At 41.5% G+C, this 24,066-nt stretch overlaps 1 protein-coding gene across 3 annotated transcripts in view; it reads right to left on the bottom strand.

Annotated features, from left to right (window-relative positions):
- Positions 1-283: 283 nt before the first annotated feature.
- top2b (DNA topoisomerase II beta) overlaps positions 284-24,066 on the bottom strand; it is a 27,427-nt gene continuing 3,644 nt past the window's right edge. Inside the window, exons 2-37 of one of the 3 annotated variants that reach the window (XM_008421258.2) lie at positions 21,964-22,059; positions 21,227-21,391; positions 20,546-20,636; positions 17,748-17,811; positions 16,728-16,873; positions 16,298-16,395; positions 14,941-15,153; positions 14,574-14,747; positions 14,409-14,510; positions 14,148-14,285; positions 13,923-14,061; positions 13,656-13,813; positions 11,815-11,940; positions 11,624-11,734; positions 11,435-11,540; positions 11,244-11,353; positions 10,321-10,413; positions 10,110-10,224; positions 9,910-10,031; positions 9,412-9,560; positions 8,636-8,867; positions 7,630-7,764; positions 7,248-7,448; positions 6,956-7,151; positions 6,783-6,874; positions 6,523-6,678; positions 4,995-5,078; positions 4,427-4,621; positions 4,226-4,343; positions 3,972-4,130; positions 2,501-2,711; positions 2,333-2,415; positions 1,593-1,688; positions 1,376-1,516; positions 1,208-1,293; positions 284-760 (exon numbers count right to left, since the gene is read on the bottom strand). In XM_008421258.2, coding sequence (XP_008419480.1) covers positions 593-760; positions 1,208-1,293; positions 1,376-1,516; positions 1,593-1,688; positions 2,333-2,415; positions 2,501-2,711; positions 3,972-4,130; positions 4,226-4,343; positions 4,427-4,621; positions 4,995-5,078; positions 6,523-6,678; positions 6,783-6,874; positions 6,956-7,151; positions 7,248-7,448; positions 7,630-7,764; positions 8,636-8,867; positions 9,412-9,560; positions 9,910-10,031; positions 10,110-10,224; positions 10,321-10,413; positions 11,244-11,353; positions 11,435-11,540; positions 11,624-11,734; positions 11,815-11,940; positions 13,656-13,813; positions 13,923-14,061; positions 14,148-14,285; positions 14,409-14,510; positions 14,574-14,747; positions 14,941-15,153; positions 16,298-16,395; positions 16,728-16,873; positions 17,748-17,811; positions 20,546-20,636; positions 21,227-21,391; positions 21,964-21,990 — 4,800 coding nt within the window. In that variant the 5' untranslated portion in view covers positions 21,991-22,059 and the 3' untranslated portion in view covers positions 284-592. Of the gene's footprint in view, positions 761-1,207; positions 1,294-1,375; positions 1,517-1,592; positions 1,689-2,332; positions 2,416-2,500; positions 2,712-3,971; positions 4,131-4,225; positions 4,344-4,426; positions 4,622-4,994; positions 5,079-6,522; positions 6,679-6,782; positions 6,875-6,955; positions 7,152-7,247; positions 7,449-7,629; positions 7,765-8,635; positions 8,868-9,411; positions 9,561-9,909; positions 10,032-10,109; positions 10,225-10,320; positions 10,414-11,243; positions 11,354-11,434; positions 11,541-11,623; positions 11,735-11,814; positions 11,941-13,655; positions 13,814-13,922; positions 14,062-14,147; positions 14,286-14,408; positions 14,511-14,573; positions 14,748-14,940; positions 15,154-15,368; positions 15,395-16,297; positions 16,396-16,727; positions 16,874-17,747; positions 17,812-20,545; positions 20,637-21,226; positions 21,392-21,963; positions 22,060-24,066 lie in introns of those variants that run through there. The other 2 variants (XM_008421257.2, XM_008421259.2) reach the window with 2 other exon arrangements.

Raw genomic sequence — 24,066 nt, 5'->3', positions numbered from 1 at the left:
GAGGGTCACCATCCAGCAGGATGACCCCAAAAATTTAAGCCAACATTAATATTTTAGTGAAGGGTTGAACTCAACAATCATGATCTTAATGTAGTGATGCTGTTAACTGTTGAAACTACCATCAGGCATGAACACAGTTGAGTCAGTTGGAAAATAGATCAAAGAAGAAAACAAGTGTAAACATTATGACCACTAGGAGGCGACAACCCTGCTACCTTCCTGTTTACCAGCTGCCTGTCAACGTTGTTTACCAGCATCAAAAGTCAGAGAAGAGACGGACCAGAACTGTGAACATTTTACTCTTTACTTTCAACTTCATGTTCAAAAAGTTACATTGTATCTTAACAGTTAAAATGTGCTAAAGAACAGCGCTCTAAACCCCTAAAAGCTGCTTCAGACAAATACGGAACATTTCAATGAGCGTAAAAAAACAAACCTGTATATGTATATTAATAAAAAGTGTAAAACACCTACACATTAAAAATCATTTAACGCCACCATTAATGAAAAAATAAAACAGGAAATGTACAAAAGTCTGAGGGAACACAGGAAGAGGAACCTTCCAAACAAGCAGGGTGGATCGAGACCGACTTTAATCAAACATGTCGTCGTCGTCTTCCTCGTTTTCAGAGTCGTGGTAGTACTTGACCTCCTTCCTGGCCCGGCCCGGCCGCTCGCGGGACGGGCCCTTCGCGGTGCTCAGGCTGTTGTCGTCGTCGTCGTCTTCATCCTCATCGTCAGACGGAGGTTTCTGGGGCTTCTGCACGGGGAAAACATTGGGACTTTAAAAAAAACTGCAGAACAACCGGCTCTTCAGAGAAGGTCGTCTAGGTCCTTTAGAAAACGACATAACTGACAAATGCAATAAAGAAACAAAGTGCCAAATTGAAGAACCTTAAGTATCTTAAAGATATGTCCATCTGTTGGTTATTGTCTGTGATGTAGAGCTGTCCGTTGTTGGCTGTGTCCAAACTGTGTTTTAAACCTGAATTATGCATGATTTTTAGTTATTTTTCCTCATCAGGACCAGGATCTGATGTGTTCAATTGAAATCTAGTCTTTCCTTTTGCTTATCACATTTTGATTGTTCAGCTGTTCAGTTGTCGTGGAGATCATCTCGTTTGTGAAATACTGAAGCAACATCTACAGACATCAACCAGACAGTCAGTGTGTTTTTCTACAGCGTAGCCGTGTTATGTCAACTCACTTTGCCCACAGGTTTTGGAGCTTTTTTCATTGGACTGTACTCGTCTTCAGACCCAGAGCCCTTCCTCTTCTTCCCCCGAACTTTACCTGCAATCACACCAGATGGTGACCAGACCTCACCGCCAACAATGTGATGTTTTCTGTCTATACTAACTTAAAAACCCAGTACCTTTGAGAGCTGGTGCTGGCTTCTTGGTGCTGGTGTCTCCGGTATCAGAGTCAGAGTCCCAGATGGATTTGTCTGGTTTCTTTGCTTTAGGTGCTGCTGGTTTCTTAGCTTTGGGAGCATCAGCTGGCTTCTTAGCTGCAGCTGAACACAAAAATAAAAAGTCACACAGAGCACACAATGCTACAGCGCCCTCTGCTGGATGCTTCTGAGGCGTTACCTTTCTTTGCTGGCGAAGCTTTGTCAAACGCTGAGCTGCTGGAGTAGGTGGAGAACTTTGGGCCGGTGTCATTGTCGCTGTCCGACCTGGAGCCGTCTGCAGAGCACACAGGGTCCAACACGTCAGCAAACATGCAGCAATAGCTGCGCTTCCATCTCAAATGTGCACAAATCTTTGTCTATATTCTGCTAATGTTGAAAAAACACCAGTTTGCATTTGTTGTGTTTACATTAAATTAAAATCCCACGTGAATACCATGGTTTTTAATGTAATGAGTCATTAAAAACCACGGCACTTCAGATGTAAACAGTTATACAAGATGTATTCAGAATTCAGCTATGGTGCAAGCGCTCATCATCTATCAGCCAATCAGAACAGCCAATATGAGGTGATTTGGGTAAATTGTAGTTGGTGATTTTATAGACAAATTATGGATTCAAGACTTTGGCATGACACACAACTTTTTATGAACCGTGATGCTGTGAGAGCTCTGGTGGAGCCAGCTGTACACTGTACGAAAAAACAAAAACAAACCATCATCCTATTACTACTTCCTGTCAATGTCTTTGGTGTTTCCACCAGTAGTTAACATTCAGCTGTTGATCATGTGACTTGTGTGAAGTGAATAAAGTGTTTCCACTGCAGTTCTGTTTCGATACGGCTGAAAACCACCTCATCTTCATTTTTGTGATTTTAATTTACGCAATAGACTGGCAGGCTGCTCATTTGCTGGAACTCACCACTGTCATTGCTCTTATCAGAGAAGGCTGACTTGGAGGAGAAGATGCTGGGTTTCTCCTTCTTCTTGGCTGCAGGTGCGGGCCTTCACAGGAGGAGAAACGGTTAGCTGGCAGGATTTACCGGGGCAGGAAAGAGTCATCCGTCAGCAGCTGACTTCTAAACCTTACATGGGCTTCTTTATGGGTGAAGAGAAGGAGTCTTCGTTGTTCTCCTCTTCATCGTCTTCGTTGTGGCCGCTATCGCGGTCCTTGGTGTCTGAGAAGCCGAAGTCGTCTCTGACTGACCTCACCGGTGACGAGGCCACGTCATCGTCTCCGTTCTCCTCCTCGTCCGCCTCCTCCTCCTCGGAGAAGTCAAACGTGTATTTTGGCTTGGAAGCTGGAGGATGAAAGCAGAGTCCATGTCAAAGCATATTACGGTTGCCATGGATTCCAGTGGTTGCACTCTGATTATTTCAGTTGCATCAGACAGCCGGAGCCGACAAAAGCCAATGGCTTCTCTTTTGGCCGGTGGCAGTTTGAAAGCAAAGTCCTCACTGGGAATTAAGATCAAACGCTCCACTCATGATAACAAAGGTGGCCGATGTTGACTGGAGGTGCAACACAGGAGCTCTCATGTGTTACGATGACAGAGTAAACAAGCGGAGGCAGCTTTGGAGCTAAAACACACTGAGGACACACACCATGTGGCCATCCAGTCGTCACTGGACAGTCTGTTAGAAATGTGTGAAAAACAAAAGATGTGTAATGTGCTGCCGGATACAGGAAACCTTTCAGCCAGAGACTCAATAGACCATAATGCACCACAGTAACATGAGAGCCACAGGAGATCATTCCTGCCTGGAGCCATCAGACTTTAACGGCCAACTCTGACTGTCTTTATGTTTAAGTTTACAGATTCATATTTCCATGTACATATTTGTTCTTAATTTTTTTTATCCCTACTGAAGACCCATCTTTATGAAATTGCTTTTATTGTCTATTTTTTCTGATTGTCTGCAGTTGCTGTTCTTGTTATTTTTAATCTTTATTACTGAACAGTATCTTAGTTTCATAAAAAGTGCTTCATAAATAAAATGTATTATTATAATCATTTAATTTATTCTATATTTAGATCATATTTAAATTACTTGTGATTTCACACTTGTGTCATCACTTTATTACTAACTGTTCATTTATATTTGCCAATATAAATATGGATGCGAGTAGTTTTTGAACAAATAAATTTCCTGTTAGGGATCAATAAAGTATATTGCAGTTCTGAAAACATTTTCAATATTCTGCTAATGTTAAAAAAACATGAGTTTACAATTACAGTGTTTCAATTCAAAAGAAATGAAATAAAGTGAATGAGTCTGATTACACAGTAAATCATGAAAATGATGGCTGCAATGGATGTAAAGACTAACATGAGATATATTAATAGGAGACATCAACATCTTTTTCAGGCTCATTCATGAACTCTTTTCAAAATTGCTGTGTATTTTTGTAATTCCTATTTACGCTACTTTAAGCTAACTAGCTACTGTTACTGTTGTTTTACTGAGATTTTATGCAACAATTCTTCATTTTGAAATGGAAGGGAAACAATGAATTAGACCTGGTGCTACGTTCAGGTGCAGCTCTCTGGCTGGTTTACCTGTGGCCCTCTGAGACTTGGTCTCTCTGGGAATGACGGGTTCGTTGTCCTCCAGGTCGCTGTCTGACTTGGACTCATCGTCAGACCAGGGGTTTCTCTTCTTCAGCTTCTTAGCTGAAGCTCCTTTTGGAGTTGGAGGCTTCCTCACTCTGGGAGCTCCTGAGCAACAGGAAACAGGAAGGAGAGTGAGAGCTCTTCCTTCAGAGCTCTGACTCTGAAGGAAGAGTCTGGTTCTGTGGCACTCTGGTTCTGACCTGGCTCCTTCTTCTCCTTCTTGACTCGTGGAGCTTTGGGTTTGGCTACAGCATTTTCTCCGGTTACTCCGTCGCCGTCATCTTCAAACTCCAACTTCACAGCTGCATCAGAGTCGCCCTGACAACAAAATAGTCTGTGACCGTTCTGGACGGCAGATGTTTTTACGTCTGTATGTCCACAGACAACACCAGCGTTGTTACCTTCTTCTTCTTGATCAGCTTCTTGGCAGCATCAGACTTGATTGGCTGAGTAGGCGGGTCCACCCTGCGGCCGAACGGGGAGGGCAGCGTCTCCTCCAGGTTCATCTTCTTCACTTTGGGCTTCCCCACTTTGCCCTTGACCAGCTTGATGGCCTTGCCTGCGTTCTGCTCCTCTCTCTCCTGGCTCTCAACATTCTGTCCAGGGAAAAACAGAATATAATTAGCACAACTGTTATTAACACAACAGACAAGTTACAGTTCTTACCTACAGGTATTAAAAGCAGAAATAAAATGGCGGTTCTTTAAAAATGATCACAAATTTCCTATCATAGATATTTATTATAAATATTTAAGTTGTCTTTTCACAAAAAGTTATGTAATACTTGTGGCTCTAAACCAATGTTATTTAGCTTCTAACAGGCATGTGAAACTTATCGAGTCAGTGCTCCCCCTGCTGGTCAGAAGCTAAATCAGCTAAATACTGATACACAATGAAAATCAACAAAGGCACAGATTTAAATGTTTGTGTTTAAGAATTATAAAAAAAAGGTCAGACGACAAGACTTACATCAAGCTCTTCGATGAAGACGGCCAAGTCCTCCTTCCATAGTTCCTCAGAGTTTTTCCTCTGCAGATCATTCAGTTCACTTCTCTGCACAAACACACACGACACACCCAAACTCCAATCAGCTAAGCAGTCAGATATGAAGATTTCTCATTGAAACCAAATATATTTAATAAAAGGCCATTACAGTTAATGACTAACAACTAACAAAAACTAGAAGTAAAAGAAAAACATTTGTTACTACCAGAAACAAGTCTAGTTTCTGGCAGTTTTTTTCTTGCTGTCCCACATTGTGCCAGCAGATGGCAGTATATAAATCATGTAATCCATGTTTCTGTTGACGTCTAGTGTCATGCCAGCAGATGTTGGGAGAAAGAGTCAGAGTCCAATTTGGGATTAGTGTGAATATAAATGTTTAGATAAAAACAAGATCAAATATGAGTGACTTTATTAAAGGGGAAAATCCCACCAACCTTAAATTCCTCATTAAAATCTCTCTAAAGAGCTTTGCTGCTGTTGGGTTTTCTGAAGTTTTGAAAGATCCTCTGCTGGATGTTTTCTTGTTACTAACATGGTTGTTCATTTGTCCTAAATTAACAAGTCTTAAACTTTGGTGTGGTTTGTGATTTCTTTATTTTTGTTCAGTCTTTCCCCTGGTATCTAAATGGCATTGCAAAAAGTGAATGTCAGAAACAAGGGAAATCTGAACTAAACTAGCAAACAAAGGGTTAAGAACTCATGAAAAGAAAACTGAATTGAAAACAATGTCACAAATAAATAAGTTTGAAACTAAGGAAAAAACTGCAGGTCGCTCTGGGGTTGTAATGTAGTCCCATCCATCCATCCATTTTCTTCCGCTTATCCGGGGTCGGGTCGCGGGGGCAGCAGCTTCAGAAGGGAGGCCCAGACTTCCCTCTCCCCAGCCACTTCTTCCAGCTCCTCCGGGGGAATCCCAAGGCGTTCCCAGGCCAGCCGAGAGACGTAATCCCTCCAGCGTGTCCTGGGTCTTCCGGGGCACGTGCCCAGAACACCTCACCAGGGAGGCGTCCAGGAGGCATCCTGACCAGATGCCCGAGCCACCTCAACTGGCTCCTCTCGACGTGGAGGAGCAGCGGCTCTACTCAGAGTCCCTCCCGGATGACCGAGCTTCTCACCCTATCTCTAAGGGAGAGCCCAGCCACCCTGCGGAGGAAACCCATTTCGGCTGCTTGTATCCGTGATCTCGTTCTTTCGGTCATGACCCAAAGCTCATGACCATAGATGAGGGTGGGAACGTAGATTGACCGGTAAATCGAGAGCTTCACTTTTTGACTCAGCTCTCTTTTCACCACGACGGACTGGTACAGCGCCCGCTTCACGGTAGACGCTGCCCCAATCCGTCTGTCGACCTCCCGCTCCCTTCTTCCCTCATTCGTGAACAAGATCCCCAGTAATGTAATGTAGTTTTGACTTTAAAACCATAACGTCAAAACTAATCTGATGAAGGAACATAGATGAGCTGACAGAGGAAAACGAGGAGGAGAAGTAGTACCTTGTGGTCCCTCTGCTTGAGCAGCTCATCCACCTTCTCCTTAGTCAGGCACCACAGAGGCATGTTGAGAATGTAGTTGAAGTTGGGACCTGAAGTGGAGCTGGAATCCACCGAGCTGTCACTCTCATTCCCATCAGGAGCGTCTTCTTCATGAGCCTATCAGAGAAGTCCAGCATTCCATCATCTAGCGCCTCAATCTCACCCAACATCTGGTTTACTACCTCTCTAGAGGAACTAGTCACTCTAGAGCTCTGCTGTACCTTCTCTTGAGCTTTGGTCCAAGCAGCAACAGGATCTGACTCGTAACCTTTCTGCACCAGCATTCGGATGAGTTCACGCTTGGATTTATTTTCTGTTGAGAAAAAATAAAAGAAATGGAATCAGCTCCTTTCAGAAAACTGAGCTCTAACTGAGTCAACAGTCCATAGCTCACCAATGGAGATTTTCCCTTCGATTTTCTCCAGTACAAAGCGAGCCTGGTTGGAGAGTTTGGAGGCCTCGGCCCCCAGGCTGCCTAGCAACCAGTCCTTCCTTAGTTTGTAGTAGTGCAGACGGAGCTCAAAGAACTCTTTGAGGATGTCTTGGACTGAATCATACCTCTTTAGACAGCCCATGTGGTCAAATAGCACCTGGAAGTACCAACATCATTACAGTGTTGGGCATCATGTGACATCAGGATCATAAAGCAGGAAACTGTCTGTGAAAGGCAGGGATGCTGTGGTTACCATGGAGTTACAGGTGAGGCTGGACTGCAGCTTGAAGACCTTGTGGAGGCCGACGGCCTCGGCCTGGGCCAGCTTCTCCTCAGACATGCGCACCACAAACTTCACCGTGGAGTCTGTGTGATACTCCTTATAGTCAGAGATGAGAGCTGGAGTCTTGTCAGTCCCCTGCAGCATGGGCTCCAGCACAGACTCCTTATAGGCCTGAACACATCACAGACAGGCCACAGTCACTGGCAGAAACACGTCAATCACACACCACCAACTAAACACACAGCAGCCACCATGCAAGCCTAGCCACTCTACTGCCCACCCGTCAAATGACACACAGGGACAAAAACACTTCCTGGTTCAGGAACATGAGCTGAAGGAATCCTGGCTGTACCTGAGTCCAGGTCCGGACGGGAAGCTCTGTGACTTCGATGGTGTTTTTGTCGATGACAGACACTTCTCCACTGACCAGGTACTGGTTGTGGCCCAGTTCATGGATCAGCCCTTTGAAGTTTTTGTAACTGGGAAGCTGGGTTCACAACAAGCAAACATACAAGTATTAGTCTGGAAACAGCTGATGAAGAAATGGGCTTCTTCTGGAGCTGCACCGAAGTGGCCAAGCACTGATTAAAAAAAAGTCTCATCCACTGATATTGGTTTTGGCCAAAACCATCTTTTTCATAACTGACAGTGTCACATGGCTGTGAAGTGCCAGTAAGTTGACAACAGTGGATGACTGGTGTTAACCGTAACCTGGTGGGGGGTCAGTCAGTCAGCCCTCTCTCACAGCAGAGCTGATTTACAGAAACAATCGGCTTCACATCTAAGAATCAGTTGGTCAATGATCACACACAATTTTAGAAATAAGGCCCAATCGATCGGTGCAACCCTAGTAGCAATGTTTCCTGACAGAACCAGCAAGAAAAAAATGACTGACAATATGTTGCCTGTTACCTAGGATACACTGTAGTTACCTGGTTTTTCCAGAGCGTTTGGCTTACATTTGTTTCAGAAAAATACAAACAGCTTGATGAAAATATGCAACAAAAAATAAAATACACAAATAATATTTGGTACTGTCAAGAACCATATTAACAATTTCCACATTACTACTGATGTTTAAAATAACATCCCAAGACTACTGGACTTGGAGATCCTATAAATCCTAAGATATCTTCTCGAGTGTTGGTTATTGCCAGTTTTAAAATATTTTCTGCAAATAACAATCAGCTTGTGATGTCATTAAATGCTTAATATACTTTGTCTTTCTGACCTGAACTGCTTTGAATGATAGGAGTCACATTTGAAGTTTCATTGGTCAAACTCCACTGGTTTCTCTTAAAAAAACAAAAAAACCCTAACAGTAATAGTTTCTTTCTGTCTGTTGTGTTTAGTTTTACCATGGGTAAGGGGTCCTGGTGGTTGAGCATTCTGTTGATGTTGTTAACGATCTCTCTGGGGTCGTAGTTTGGGATCTTGCAGGCCCAGCCTGTCCCGATGCCCTCGGCTCCGTTCACCAGCACCATGGGGATGATGGGAATGTACCACTCTGGCTCCACCTTCTGGTTGTCATCATACAGGAACTTGAGCAGATTGAAATCCACCGCTGGGAACAACAGCTTGGCCAGGGGGCTGGAGGGAGAAAAGACGATTAAGAAACCAGGAAGAGCAGGAACATGTCTAGTCTCTTCCTGGATGTGGAGAAAACTCCAAACTCATTTAATAACATATTTCAATAAGTGACTAAAGTAATGCTAATGTAATGAATCCAGCCAGCCTCAGTGACTCAATCAGTATGAAGGCTGTGACTAAACAAAGATACACACACTACTGCTGCTCCATATTAAGAAATCATGGAATGGCAATATTGTGAAATATTATATAAATATTGCATGAATGTAATACTGCATCTACTGATTCCATCTGCATCTCTCTGATCTAGTGCAGACAGAACATATTACTGTTGTAATTTCTGAAGCATTGTAACCAATAAGTCCTGCGTTCCAGTCAGTCATTCTGCTGTAATGGAATATTTATGTTACGTTGTATCATAAATCACAACCAGGTAACCGTTTGTGATGGATCTTTTAATAAACAAACAGGACATAAAAAAGACCAGAATTACATTAATGTACATTACAGTAACGAATCCATATTTCTATGGTGTCTGCCTTACCTGAGCATGGTGAAGATGTAACGGGGGCTGGCAGCATCTTTGCCTCCATTAATACGAGTACCAAACTGACCCAGAGGCTGCAAGATGTTCACGTTGTTGCTGCCCACAAAGTTCTGGGCTAAGTTCACAATGGTCATCATGAGAGCTTGCTGCAAGGCAGACGGGAAGTAGAAACTGATTTACTGAGCACAACTACAGTCTACAGGCTAGTCATGACTCCTGGCTCATGCTCATGTTTCCGTGAATAGGAAGAGTCAAGAGCCGCAGTGATGCACAGCTAAGGTAAGAGCTGTGAACTCCGAAACTCTTGTCGTTAAGGACGAAAAATGTTAAAGAAGATGTAAGGTAAGAGAAGTATGCCGCATCAGAAACATGGAAGACAGTTCTCCCACTCTGCTCACCATCTTTCTACTTCATAGTTATGCCTTAAAATCCCAATAAAATACACTGAAGTTTGTTGTGAAGCAGGGTTATGCTTATTCCATGAGTTGCCTCTACCTCTCCATGATGGTAGGCAGACATCTCAGCCACAGAACCAGCCAGCTGGGCCACCTTCACTTCTCTCTTGTCATTCCTCTTCAAGCAAGTGAACAGAACCTTCCTCTGACCCGGTTTCAAGCCTAAAACAACACACACGTCCAGCTCATCACACATGATCCTAACATCGTGTTAAGCTCAGAGGCAGAGCGCTGACGAACCGTCGACCAGGGATGGGATGGACCGCTCATTGTCTGAGTTGGAGAACAGAATCAGCTCCTTGTTGATGAAGTCATTGTACGACAGATGTTTGGCCTGAGTTCCATAAAGGTATTGCTGAAAAAGAGAATTATTGTTACAGCCAGTTTTTTTTTTTTTTTTACTGAGTCTGAGTGTGTGTAGCTCATAGAGCAGCTGAACGACGATGCCAACCTCCGGCAGGCCATGCATCCTCCTCTGCCGTCTGTCCTCCATGAAGTTGGTCAGCCACTCCTTCCTGTCATCTGTCTTCTTCTTACTGAAGGCCTGGACACACACAGTCATTGTTAGCTAGCTCTCACCAACAACACCTGTTGGATTTTTAACTAGAGATACACCCATCTGATATCAACATGTGGATCGATCCAGATAGTGAAAAACACTCTAGATTATGTTGTCAGTCACAATATGCCTTGTAAATTAAGGCAGATCTATTCAGTCTAATTCTATGATTTAGACTGAATCATAGAATGGGTGGTTTAGGGTGATGTCATGCTTTATTATTTATCTTATAGTAGATTTAGAATTTCTAATTGCATTTTCTGAACCATTTGAAAGAAGGTTTGGTGTAATTTATTTCTACATGTTTCACAAAATTTGGATAAATTTAATTTTCCATTGGCTGTTATGCTCCCAATTCCACTGACTGAACAAATTAAAGATGTTTTTACATGTTTGACCAACCTTGTGAAGTTATTGGTGGTTTTTTAGTGTGCTGTACTGGTGCAGCACACCAGTACAGTGTGCTGCACCAGTACAGCAGTACACACCTTTAAACACAGGTGTGTCTGTGTTTAAAAAAATTTATGTGTTAAGTCAATTCAGACTTACAAATTGATTTGATAACTCAATTTGCTATCAAATCAATTTGTTATCAATTAAATCCACCAGTAGCTTAAAATATGTAAAAACAGAAACTTTAAATTTGGTCAGTCAGTGGAAGTAGGAGTAGAGTTTTAAGTCAATTCAGTTGTTTTTCTGTTCTAGACCTCAGATATCTGTATCAGTATTGGAAGTGAAAAGTGGGTCAGTGCCTCCCTAGTTTTTACCAGCCTGGTTATTCTTTGCGCAGCAGCAGACAGTCAGGTTAAACCTACCAGAGTGATGGCAGCGTCGTCCTCAGCACCGTTGTATCTGAAGGTGATTCGATGCCTCTCCATGTCTGCAAAGTATTCCTTTGCCTCTTTGCTTGTACTTGTTCCCAAACCTGACATGTGAGTTGGATTATAAAATTAAAACCTAATCAAACAATATTGTTTGCTTGGGTACTGAGTTAAAGGTAACAAACCTTTGTAGTACTTTATATGCCAGGTTTTAAAATTCTCTGTTTGTTTCTTCCACTCTTCATACTCTGGGAGGCTGTAGAAGGCCAGCTCCTGTTTGTTTTTGGTCGCCTGCAGAGCAGAAAGCCTTCATTCACCTGCATACACCTGCTAACATGCTCTGAAGTTCACCATGGCATCCATAAATATCTTACTTTCACTAAAGGAGTGATGAACTGCTCCAGGAATGTGTGCTTCAGCAAGGAGGGCCAGTTGTGGTGGAAGAAGTTAATGAGTAGACCCTTGATGTGGGAGCCATCTTGGTCCTATTAGAAAACAACATGTTGTTATGACTTGCAGAGCTGGTGTAGCCTTTCAGCAGCAGTAAGGTCCAAAGGAAAGTCACCTGGTCAGTCATGATCATGATCCTGCCGTAGCGCAGCGTCCTCAGAGACTCTGGGTCATCGTAGCTCTTCTTGTACTGCAATCCAACGATTTTGATGATGTTGTTTATCTCTGCGTTTTCCATTATCTGGTAAACAGAAAAAAAAACTTTCATTAAAAATACTACAGCAATTTTATCTATTCAAATCTTTTTACTAGAGGTGTGCCGATCGATTGGTCACCGATCATAATCGGGCCGATTTTCSTGAAAAAGTGCATGATCGGTGATCATTGGCTCTTGTTGCCGATACCGATCACCTCCATCTCATTTCGCAGCCTGCCTGTGYAGCTGGTCTCCTCTTTCCTTCACACTGCGCAAACKCGCAGCAACAAATCCTAAGCGATGTGGAACTATAACGCACTGAGTGAATGGGGAAGTTTGCGTGTTGCGGCGGAAAATTGAAGCACGTCAAAATGCATCAACACAACGAAGCTAATACGACATAAAAACAATGCCATACTTGACGGAGTTCAGCCTCTTCAGAGCCTTTATATGTTATCAGTCTGTTAAAGATAGTATTATTGATAGCAGTACAATTTGCAGAATGCCTGTTTTGTTTAGTTTTCTTCTTGGAAAAAGTTATTAAAAACAAGTTTTTGTATAAATTAAGGTGAATTCATGGTTCCTTTTTCCACATAATGTAACCGGTAGTGTTTATGATAAAAATAATAATAATAATAATAATTATGTGATCGGTATCGGTGATTGGTATCGGCGATCGTCCAACAGGAGGTGGTCGGTATCGGCAGAAAAAAAACCTGATCGGCACATCTCTACTTTTTACACTTAAGGTTCGAGATGATTTCTCTGTTCTTCTATTTTGAGGAGTTTTTATTACTTCTTTTTAGGTAACTGCATGGCAGCATTCATAGCACCACAAGCATAAACGATATTGAGAAACGTTTTCATTTGAGACAGGCTTCTTCAGGACACCACTCACTCAAAGAAATGTGATTTATGTCACTAAGCTGCACACAGAAGCTACACTTAATCTTGGTTTCAATTTTACTGATGTTTATTGACGCTCTTGTGGAACAAACAGTGTAGAAATAGCAAACAAAATATTTCTGATAACTGTATTTTTTTTTTTTACATTAATCAAAATTTGTTGAAAAAGATCAATTAACATTCATTCTGGACCAACAGACATGTTAGAAATCAATACCTTAATAGTTTACTACATGTCCAGAAAGAATGTAAATACTAGAACTGGTCACTGAGGAATTTACTGATGGGGTGCTAGTTTGAATATTGGTGTTTATGAAGCACAAAATAGGCTGGAACAGTTAGAAAAAGGTCATAAGGAATCAAATAGCAGGTCAAAAAAGTAAACATTGTCAAAATTCTGACAGTAAAAATCTCTGACTTATTTATCTCTGTTTCCTACAATACCTAATTTATGCTAATTAAAGAAAATCAGCTCAGGCCAACATTAGGAAGAATCCCAACTGGTTTAATGCCAGCAGTACTTGGATGACCTTGGTCAGAGTTCGTTGTTATTCCCAATGTATCAATTATGATCCAATGTGCTGTGTATCACACAGTGAACCTAGGCGTCGTTCTGTGTTTAGTGTCATTTTTTGTTCCAGGTCAGCTGGACGCTAAACATATGATTTTACTTTCGTATGGCTGTTTTATTTACCCTTAAACTTCTATTGTATTTTCATTCTTAGGATGTTTTTTAAAGATGATACTTTCCCAATGATTTTGACCATTTTTACCAAACAATTCACCAGGCCTTTCCCAGCTTGTTGGCCACTGAACATGATTCACTCTGGGTTTAATTCTGCAGGCGTCCCCACCTGTTTGTGAGTCGCTTCTCGAACGTTCAGGATCTTGCCTCTCAGTGGGAACACTCCATAGCGGTCCCGACCGATGACTCCCAGACCGGACACGGCCAGGGACTTGGCCGAGTCTCCCTCAGTGAGGATCAGAGTGCATTCAGAGGAGTGTTTGCCACCTACAAACAACACACACCGACATGAATTAATACAGAGAAAAGATGTGGGATTTGGAGCCATGCAGCTGGATCGGATAAAGACGACAGCAGATCGTTCCAGAAAACACACCTGCATCGTTGGCGTCATCCAGCTTGGGGATGCCTTTGATCTTGCTGTACTTCACAGAAGAACACTTCTTGTTCAGCTGTGTCTGAGCTTTGAACTTCACCCAGTTCAGTATGCTCTCCACGATCCCACAGTTGGTGGCCTGTGGGTGACAAAGGCGAGGCGTTTCAAGCTCTAAACCATGAATCAGAAGCATGTGGAGCTGAAAGTAAGTCAAACGATCCTTACAGCTCGTATGAACTTGTCAGACAGAAGACACTTGGAGCCAAAGTTCTTGGTCTGCAGAGTCATGTTCTCTTTGGTCTGAGAGTCGAACGTTGGATTCTCTATCAGTGCATTCACAAAAACCCAGATGTGGTTCTTCACCTGATAGCCAAATAAAAACGAAGGTTAAGTTTTAAAGGCAAATCTCTCCAATAATATGCCTTTAAAATCATTGGGAAGACGATTTTAAAGATCTTAAATCTCTAAAGTACTCTGTGCAGCCACCTGGAAAGGTTTGACTGACACTCCAGCCTTGTTCTTCTTCTTCACCACTTCGATAAGCTTCGCCACAATCTGCTCCACTACATAGTCGATGTGTCTGCCGCCCTAAAACACAGTCTCAGCGTTAATCCATCTTTTTCTTAACTTTTCCATCTGACATGTCCATACCTTGGTTGTGGCGATGCTGTTCACAAAGCTGATCTGCTGGAAACCCTTCTCGCTCATGGTGAGGCAAACCTCCCAGCGTTCATTCACAGTTTCATTGATCACCTTCAGGGGAACGCCCGTCTCATCCAGTTTGTCCTTTACGTACATATCCACATAGCTGCGGAAACCGTTCACCTTTAATGAACGAGAAGACAGAGCGCACATCATCAAAACATCTGCTGCGCTCACAAATGGAAAGGAAAGGACTACTTGGATTGGGAATACATATAGTCAGCTAAGCAGGAATAAACAACAACATTAAATCATTGGATGGATCGATGTGGTGAAAGAGAGATCCAGACAGGACTCTACATTGAGAGAGACTTACAGGTAGCTTCTTGCCATTCAGTGAGACTTTAACTCCTCTGCAGGAGCCGGCTACATCATACGCTCTGCGGGTGAGAAGGGCTACGATATCTTTGTCCAGCTTGTCCATCTTGAACTTGGCTAGATCTGGCTGGAACGTCACACAGGTGAAGTCTTCTCCATCGAAGAATTTGATCTTGGGGTCAGATGTCTTGGTCATATTGTTCTGCCATGTCTGAAGAGGGGTCACACACACTGTAACATACCTGTTGTTTCTGCAAACAACTTTGACACACAGCATGTTAAACCTGCCTACACATCGATGTGCACAATTCTTACACACCCTAGACTTATAATGTGCAGTTTGTCCATGTCTCATAAATAGAGAGGAAATCACCCCGTGACGCCTGCAGCTGTGCTGCCACCAAATTGGGACAAGAACAGTCTTACCTTTAATCTGACAGCATTTCAGACGCCTACAAAAACAGCAGTTACTTCACTCACAAATCAAAAGCCACTGGGGAAGACATTGCTTCAAAATGGGCTAAAATTAGATAAAGGGATAAACCAAACATTGTCTTTAAGATACTAAACTGTCTTACAATGACAGCAGAAAAACTAGAAAGTATTCAACTATTGTAAAAGTATTCAAGGACCACATAGGCAAACAACCGACAAGACACTGTAAATGAATCAGTATTTTCACTGAGGTTTGAAAGCCTGCTGGTGTTGATCTGGTCACAGTGGCTGAAGACATTTATGGATTCTTGAGAAAAAAAACTCTCACATTTTAGTCTCTCTAGGCTGCTGTTAGTGGGATGTTAATGTAGATTATGTCTCCTGACCCAGAACGAGCCGGGCCTTCCTACGTCCAGACTGGGCCTGAGGTCTGGGGATAAACATCTCCATCCACTGCAACTGTGGAGTCCAGAGTCTGCTAAAAAATTATTCATGTCAGACTGTTTCATGGCGACGATGGTTGAAGGCCACAAACTGCCAGTCCAAACTGTGTGAACAAATGTGTGTGGAGAGGAGTTTTAATAAACTGCTCCAAACCTCACTCTGCTCTCTGATTGGCTTTATCACTGACTATCTAAAAAAAACAAATTATTACATTTTCATACCAGTTACATTTTGAAGCAAAATTAAAATCACTTCTTACTACTAACTGCTGCTGCTGCACAATTTCTGAAAAAGATTAGATTGTGATGTTATTGGAGAACATAGTAATTATATAGGTTATAATTAACCCTCATTTTCAAGGACCGTTTTTACTTCACTAGGGATAGTATGTGTGTGTGTGTGTGTGTGTGTGTGCCTGTGAAGGCATCACTCCTCTAGATGCTAACATTACCAGAGCTCTCTCCCCTGCAGCCCACCTGTTTGAAGCTGTGTCTGTACTCTTTGCAGGCAGTTTCCACTGTGAACTTGGTACTGAAGATGTTGCAGAGTTTAGCACCGTATCCGTTCCTTCCACCTGGACACAGACCAACAGTCAGTACTGATCCAGTTAAACTTTCATGGCTCAGCTAAGCTGAGCCATGAAACGCATGCAGTAAGGCAAGAAAAACAAAATGGAGCAAAGATGTATTTATAATTCTGAATTTAAAAAATGCTAAAATGAAAAATCTGTAGAGCCTGCCATTAATTAATTCATCATCAGAATAGTCAATAGATTAAATCGCTGTTGTTAGTTGCAACCTTATATTTAGTATTTATACAAAGTTGAGAACCTTGGTGGATTTAAATGAACTGACTAATGAAAGAATTGCTTTGACTGGACCATCCCTGTCCTGACTGATGTTTTACCTGTGACCTTCTTCTCATCATCATCATAGTTGCTGGAGGTGAGCAGGTGGCCGAAAATCAGAGCTGGGACGTACATCTTCTCATCCTTATGCTCCACCACAGGAATGCCTTTACCGTTGTTCCAGATGCTGATGGTGTTGGACTCACTGGGGAAGACGAGAGAAAAATCACTCAGTCATCCACTGCAGTGTTTCACTTTTAATAATAGTAATAATAATCTGGAATTGCTACCATAAACAAAATGCTCTGAAATGCATTCAGCAAGTTGTGAAAACACTTGAACAGTTACGGCAGGCAAATCCTTACATGGAGAACAAAGAACAGACTGCAGTGGGAAATTGTGACCAGGGTAGGATCTAACAAATTTACAGTTCACAAGATGACTCCTTATTGCACAGGAATACATTTTTAAAGTATTTTAATTAAAACAAGAGGAGCATTTTTAAGCAAATGCATCTGCTGCGCCTTCAGATCATCTTCCTGTCTCTAGGTTTATAACAGAATCGAAAAAAGCAACACACAGGGATATAAAACCAGAGCATTTCAGTATCCATCCCTACAGTCAGCTTGTGGCTGCAGGACAAATATGGAAAGATAAGTAGTTAGTAATCAGATCTTTTCAAAACTCGGTTGCATAATGTCTCTGGGTAAAGGGAGACATCACTACTATAAAATTAAAAGGTGTTTGCTTCCAGATTAAAGACAATTTAAATATGATCCATGTGTTCACATCCACCATGCAGGCTTGGAAAAGTAGAAAAGAAGCATCAGCATCATTATCATCATCTCTGTGTAAGCACATCAGCTGCAGAGACCAGGATGAGGCAGGTTTAATGAGATTATTCATCAGGCAGCTCAAGAGTCAGATGAGGACACACTTGGCACAGCAGCAGTTATTACAGCTACTGACCAGAGAGCACAGCTGATGACAGATGGCACAACAGTTTTCCTTCAACAAACAGGTCTGCTCCCTTACTGACACAAAGCCGCTTGTGTTAATAAAGTAATGGAGATACTCACGGGTCAATGTTGACCTTGATGGTAGTCATGTTCTTGTCCCTTTGTTTGTTGTCTGCTGCATTGACTGTCAGAGGAAGAAAACAACATTTAGAGTGTATAGTGGTTCTTTTTCCCCTCTGCTCTGTGTCAAACCAACCAAATCTCTTGAAAAACCTGTTTCCCCACTTGCCTGTGGTGGCGCTGCACCAAGAACCACTGAAGGAAATGACATGAAAACCTTTGAGGAAGACACTGAGCGCAACTTTCTTCTTCACGAAATGGAAACAAAAACGGAGTGGTGTCAGATTTCAGATTTTAAGCGGTTGGAGGATTTCTGTTTTGTGTTTGGTAAAAAAAAAAAAAAAAAAAAACACTCCAGAAGCTGTAACAGAGGTAGCACTACACTTTTCTGTTGTCCATCATCAAGAACCACTGACTGTGGCCCCAATAGCTACATATGAATCAAAATGAATCGACTCCAGTTAAACTATGAGCATCTCACCACCTCAAGCCAACTTCCTCCTGGACAGCGACTGGAGGAGAAATGTGAGCTAGAGTTCTGTTTTGTGTTTAAAAAAAAAAAAAAAAAAAAAAAACACTCCAGAAGCTGTAACAGAGGTAGCACTACACTTTTCTGTTGTCCATCATCAAGAACCACTGACTGTGGCCCCAATAGCTACATATGAATCAAAATGAATCGACTCCAGTTAAACTATGAGCATCTCACCACCTCAAGCCAACTTCCTCCTGGACAGCGACTGGAGGAGAAATGTGAGCTAGAGTTTAGATCGGATCTAAAAACTCTAAACCGACCCGGACCGAGTCCATGGACATCTGACCTAACTCTAATTAGAGGCTAAAGGCTGAATTAAGCCACACATATTATTTTAATTAAGGTTTTACTGCTTTCGGGGTGCTGTGGTGGCACAGGGGTTAAGCACAACCCATACATGGAGGTCTTGGTCCTCGATGTGGCCGTCACAGGTTCAATTCCCGGCCTGGCGACCTTTGCTGCACGTCTTCCCCTTCTCTCAGTACCGTCTCTCCTGTCAATTCACTATCAAATAAAGGCCACTAGAGTAAAAAAAATGTTTTACTGTTTTCGTTTTCAGACCCCCGTTTGAGTAAGTAGAGTTACTTCTCCCGTTTTCAGCTTTAACATCTTCCAGTTCCGTTTTGTCACCTCAAACTTCAGGATGAGTCAAGAGCAAACCATCTAGGATGTGTGACAAAAAGGATTCTATCTCCACTGCTACTGAGTGGAGCAGAAGTGCAGAAGTCTAATGAACTTCTGCACCTCAAATTCTTTCCTTAGAAAGATAAACTGCCTACTCCTCTATTTACAATATAAATAGATTAGCACAACATAGAATGCAGTTTTCTCTTATCTTTATGCACTAAATGCTTGTTAAACACGCCTCTTCAGCCAAAGTGTGGAATGTACTTTAGAACCAGACGCGCTCCAGAGCGTCCTGTCCGTAACCAATTCAGGCTGTCAACTCCTGGTCAGCAAGATGCATTTAGTTCAGTGTCCTTGTCAGAGATGATACTCAGAAAGGATTTTACCTCCACCATGCACTTTGTGCGTAAATGCATAATGTCTGTGCTTCTGCACCAAGTATGATCAAAAGTGTAAATTGTAATCCGTCAAAATGGAGACGGGCTTGACATTTTTTCGTTGTACTTTTTTTTAAAAACTGCCAACTATGGAAAATATTCTGTTAATAAGACCCCTGAGTTGTAAACATAACAGCAGCAACTGTAATTTATTGTATGTATAAAATTCTCTGTTTAAAATAGTGTAAAATATTGAGATGTTAGAGGTCACCACAATGTCCTCTATTAATTAGCTACACAGCTGAGCCATGTGAGTAACTTGTCCTCTGCATCTGTAAATTGTCCGGTGTGAGACACTTCCTCGTCTGTGTAGCTCAAATGTTAATGTGAACTCTACCCCAGCTGTTTGTGAGGGTTCCAACAGCTGCTGAGCTTTTCATGGCTGAAATAAAAACAGTGACTCTCAGCAATAAAACCGTACCTGAGCACTCTGTCACACTTTAGAACTTATTCACCGTCATTTTAAAGTCCATAGGAAGGGAACTGCAGCTAATTTTAAAGGGATTTCCACATTCTATCACTTCTGAGGCGTGGAAAAATGAAACAGCTGCAGCTGATACTAAGACTTACTGTTCTAGTCTTAAACCTGAGATCATTTCACAGTGAAACTGATATACAACAAGAAAAAACCAAACGAACACAATGTTTAAATTGCTGGCAATAAAATTAAGTCCACCTGGGCCTGTCATGAAAACAAATTTTACTGGACGATAAATTGTGCCAGTAAGTATTGCGATAAACAATAATATTGCTGTTTTGACAACATTTTCAAGTAAAATATTGACAATGGAATAATAATGAGAGTTTACCCCCTCAAAAAGGAATAAAGTTTCATTTTGTGAAGAACACTTAACACTGGAACTGTAATACGTTTTAAATATCCAAAACAACCACGCCAACTAAAAACAATAAAATAAAAATAAAAAACCACACAAAACCGGAATCCTAAATAAAATGGATTGTGATGTCTGCAAACAAAATTGATCTTCAAAAAAATATTAATCATGGGAATGGAAATTATCGAGCTCATTTTAATTTGTCATGTGATTAATTGCTTATTGCAACAGGCTTCATTACATCCGCTGTTCATGTTGTTAAACTGTACAATTACAATGACAGACTAGATAAAAGCTGGCAGGTAAAAGTAAAACAGAGTTCAAGTTTGGGAGGGTAACTCTAAACAACATCTCAGATTCTCTTACCAAGAATTTCATCAAAGATTTTGTAGAGTCCAGGAACGTAGGTGATTTCCCTCTGGTTCATTCCGACATCTTCATCAAACACCCACATTTGCTGAAAAAGTTCAAAGGTTAAATGAACAAAAAGAAACAGAAAACATCCAACTCAAAGAGTCAACTGTGTTCATAGGCAGCAACTGCAGAAAGAAACTATTTAAGGTGAATTGACACAATTTCTCATAATCAGGTTTTACTATCTAAAACTGAAAAATGGACCTGAGACATAAGACTCTGTGTTAAGAGACGTTGTTAAATAGCCAACCGTCACAGAACCTTTTGCGTTGTTAATTCATTTTTTATATGCCACCATGATACAGTAGATTGCTTTTTAAAAAACTGCTTTAATAGACATTACATGAATTTTCCCTCTTGAAAAGTCAGAAATATTCTGAAATGAAACACATGGTGTGTGTGTGTGTGTGTGTGTGTGTGTGTGTGTGTGTGTGTGTGTGTGTGTGTGTGTGTGTGTGTGTGGGAACCAGTTTGGGAATTTGTAACTATGAGGGAAAAAAAGGACAGAAGAAGAATAGCTTGCTGCTAGCCTTTTTGTTGTTTTGATCTTAATTTTCTAAGGGTCCTGATTTGTTCAGAGGCAGTGACAGGGTCACTGACAGCCAGTGAGAAAGCAGAGCATCAGCAGCTCACCTGAGTGACGGGCTCCAGGGAGCCGACGTATGTGTCAGGACGCAGGAGGATGTGCTCCAGAGGAGTCTTCTTCTGGTACACTCGCTCCACAGACAGCTTGGAGCCGGCCTTGTCTTTCTTCCCTCCATCAATCTTTCCAATGTCTCCTCTGCCATTAGCAGCCTCCTATTTAAGACATTATCAGAACACAGAGGATTTAAATACTGTAAATATTTCTAAACCAGACAAACAAACTAGAATAAAGACAGAAACCGCCTTTGATAACAATCAACTGTATGGAGTCTGCCTGTTCTCTCTGAATATACCAGGGTCCTCCCCTGGTGCTCCTGCTTCCAAAGTCCAAAAAATAAAAATAAATAAATATAAAAAAATATGAGGTTATTTCTGTCTGCCCAGCTGTGTAACAAAACAGCCAGGAGAAGATTTAAAGAGGAGCAGCAGGAGCAGAAGAGCTGGAGACATGCAGGACATGCTGCTGTGGAATACTGCCTCTGCTTCCTGGATGTTGAACTGTTAGCATGTCATAAAGGTAATGAGACGGTCAACAAAAGTCTTCAGTCAAAGCCCTCTTCAGATTGGCTGCAAAACTGACTGCTACTGGAGATCCTTCCTGCCCACAGCATCACCATCTACAGCCATTGTTTCAAGATACTTGGATGATATCAGAGTTATGACAACATTTCATTTCCTCAACTGAATGTGGCCTTTAGGAGTGACTGTGTGTGTATCTGTTTTACCGTTTGGTGCACTGGCTTCTTGTCCATGGTGTCCCCCACCTCTCGTCCAAAGAGCGCTGGAGAAAGGCACTAGCCACGTTCTGCGACGCTTCACAGCTAAGCAGGTATAGACAATGGATTGATGTTTTTTATTTTCCTGTTTCTTTCAAGCACCACTCTCTAGATTGTGATAAATGGTCTACAAAATATGATTTTTCAAAACCCTGGAGTTTATATATAGATCTGTGTTTAGCTGCTACATGAAGCTTCAAGTATTGCAGAGATTAAAAGCAACAGCATCAATTTAAACACTGCTTAAATGCAAAGATCATAGCACACAGTGTTCCACTAATGACAAATAAATTGTAATAAATCAACAACAATTCAACGTTCAGCTAAAGACACTGAAGGTAGATTCTACCTGGAGTAAAGGGCAGCTTCACTACCATTAGGAAATCTTTATTGTTTTTGGGTTTGTTTGAGATTAAAATCTAAAATACCTGAAATGACCAGAACTGGTCTTTTTTTTCCTTAAACAACTATTTTAATACAGTTTGTGATTTGGGAAACATTATCTTCAGGAATTAAAAAGAAGAAAATGTTCCATTTTCATGCCTTTATTGGCAAAACCTCCTGGTACAGAGTTCAGCTTCTAACATGCAGAACTTTGAGTGTTCAGATATTAGACGGGATTATTCTGTTTTAAAGCATTTAAATAACATTTCTGTAGACTTACAAAATAAAAAGGTTTTCAATTTCAGAAAAAAATGTATCTTAGAATGTATGTCCTAATTATAGACCAATCCAGGACTTGGATATAAGTTTTAATAAAAATACAAACAAATACACAAAATTACAGCTGTCATGCTGGATCCCATTTAAGGTGGGTAACTTGGTAACAGTAGTCCTGAAACCCACCCACCCATCCATCATCTATACCCGCTTATCCCCACTAAAGTACTTGGGCAAAAGGCAGGGGACACCCTGGACAGGTCTCTGTCGCAGGGCAAACAATGATACACACGCGCGCGCACACACACACACACGCCTAAGAACAATTTAGAGACACCAATTAATCTCAGTCAGGAAGCAGGAATACCCCGAGAGAATCCATGCATGCACAAGGAGAATGTAAAAACTCCATGCAAAAAGACCTCAAACCCACAAGCTTCTTACTCCCTTAAAATCCATTTTTTTCTTTACAGTAAAGATTTCCAAAAACGTTTTAAAAATATTTTGGATTCCAAAAAGATCAAGACTTTCGCAGATGATAGTCTGGGTGTATTAATTAGGTCACTGGGTAGAATCCAGTTCTGGTACCTTATCCACTATCAGAAACTTATTCTGTTAATACACATTATAATACATTAATAGGTAGGTTTAATACTTCCCTTGAGGAGTAGCTCCATGTTGTTCCCCAAAAAATTACTATAAATTCATTATTTTGAAATAGTTGAGTATTGTTTACTTTCATAGAATTTCCAAAATATGAATACAGTTCATCTGGTATGGGCCTATGAGTTTCAAATAGAGTACAAAGCAAACCATGCGTTCATTACAGTATAAATAATAATAAAAAAATACTAATGCTGCCGCCTAAAGTTAGTCCTCCCTTAAGACTTTCAGACAGAACCTCGTCTAAAGTGGCCTAAATGCCAAAAACCACTGCTCTTCTTAGTGTTTTCGAAACAAGTCAAAGTGTTACAACAGGCAAACTGTCAGAAAGAATCTGACATCAGTTTAGATTTTGAACTGATGTGAACAAAAACAATAATCCAGAAATCCCAAAAGGCAGTGAAAAAGCTTTTTATACCAGTGGTGAATCGGAACCTAACTTCAGCTTCGTATGTTATTCCTCACTGTCTTTACTACACTTGGGTTACATTTGTAGTTAGCTTGGCAAAAAAAACAAACAAACAAAAAAACCCCCAGAGTATTTAACGTTATACTCGGCTCCGGCCTGGGGATCCAGGTTGGACCTTTAAACGGACTCAGAAGCCGGTGTTATGCCCAGAAAAGCCCCCCTGCCCAAATTTGCATCCCCTGTCGCGGGAGCGCGCATCGCTCTAAGCTCTCGCATATTGACGAGGAAACGGATAAAAATATGACCGAAGAGGAAATTTT

The sequence above is a fragment of the Poecilia reticulata genome, linkage group LG11 (assembly GCF_000633615.1).
Source record: "Poecilia reticulata strain Guanapo linkage group LG11, Guppy_female_1.0+MT, whole genome shotgun sequence".
In the NCBI taxonomy this organism is placed as follows: Eukaryota; Metazoa; Chordata; class Actinopteri; order Cyprinodontiformes; family Poeciliidae; genus Poecilia; species Poecilia reticulata.
The sequence above is the reverse complement of the archived record's forward strand: the minus strand, read 5'-3'. Positions and strand labels throughout refer to the sequence as shown.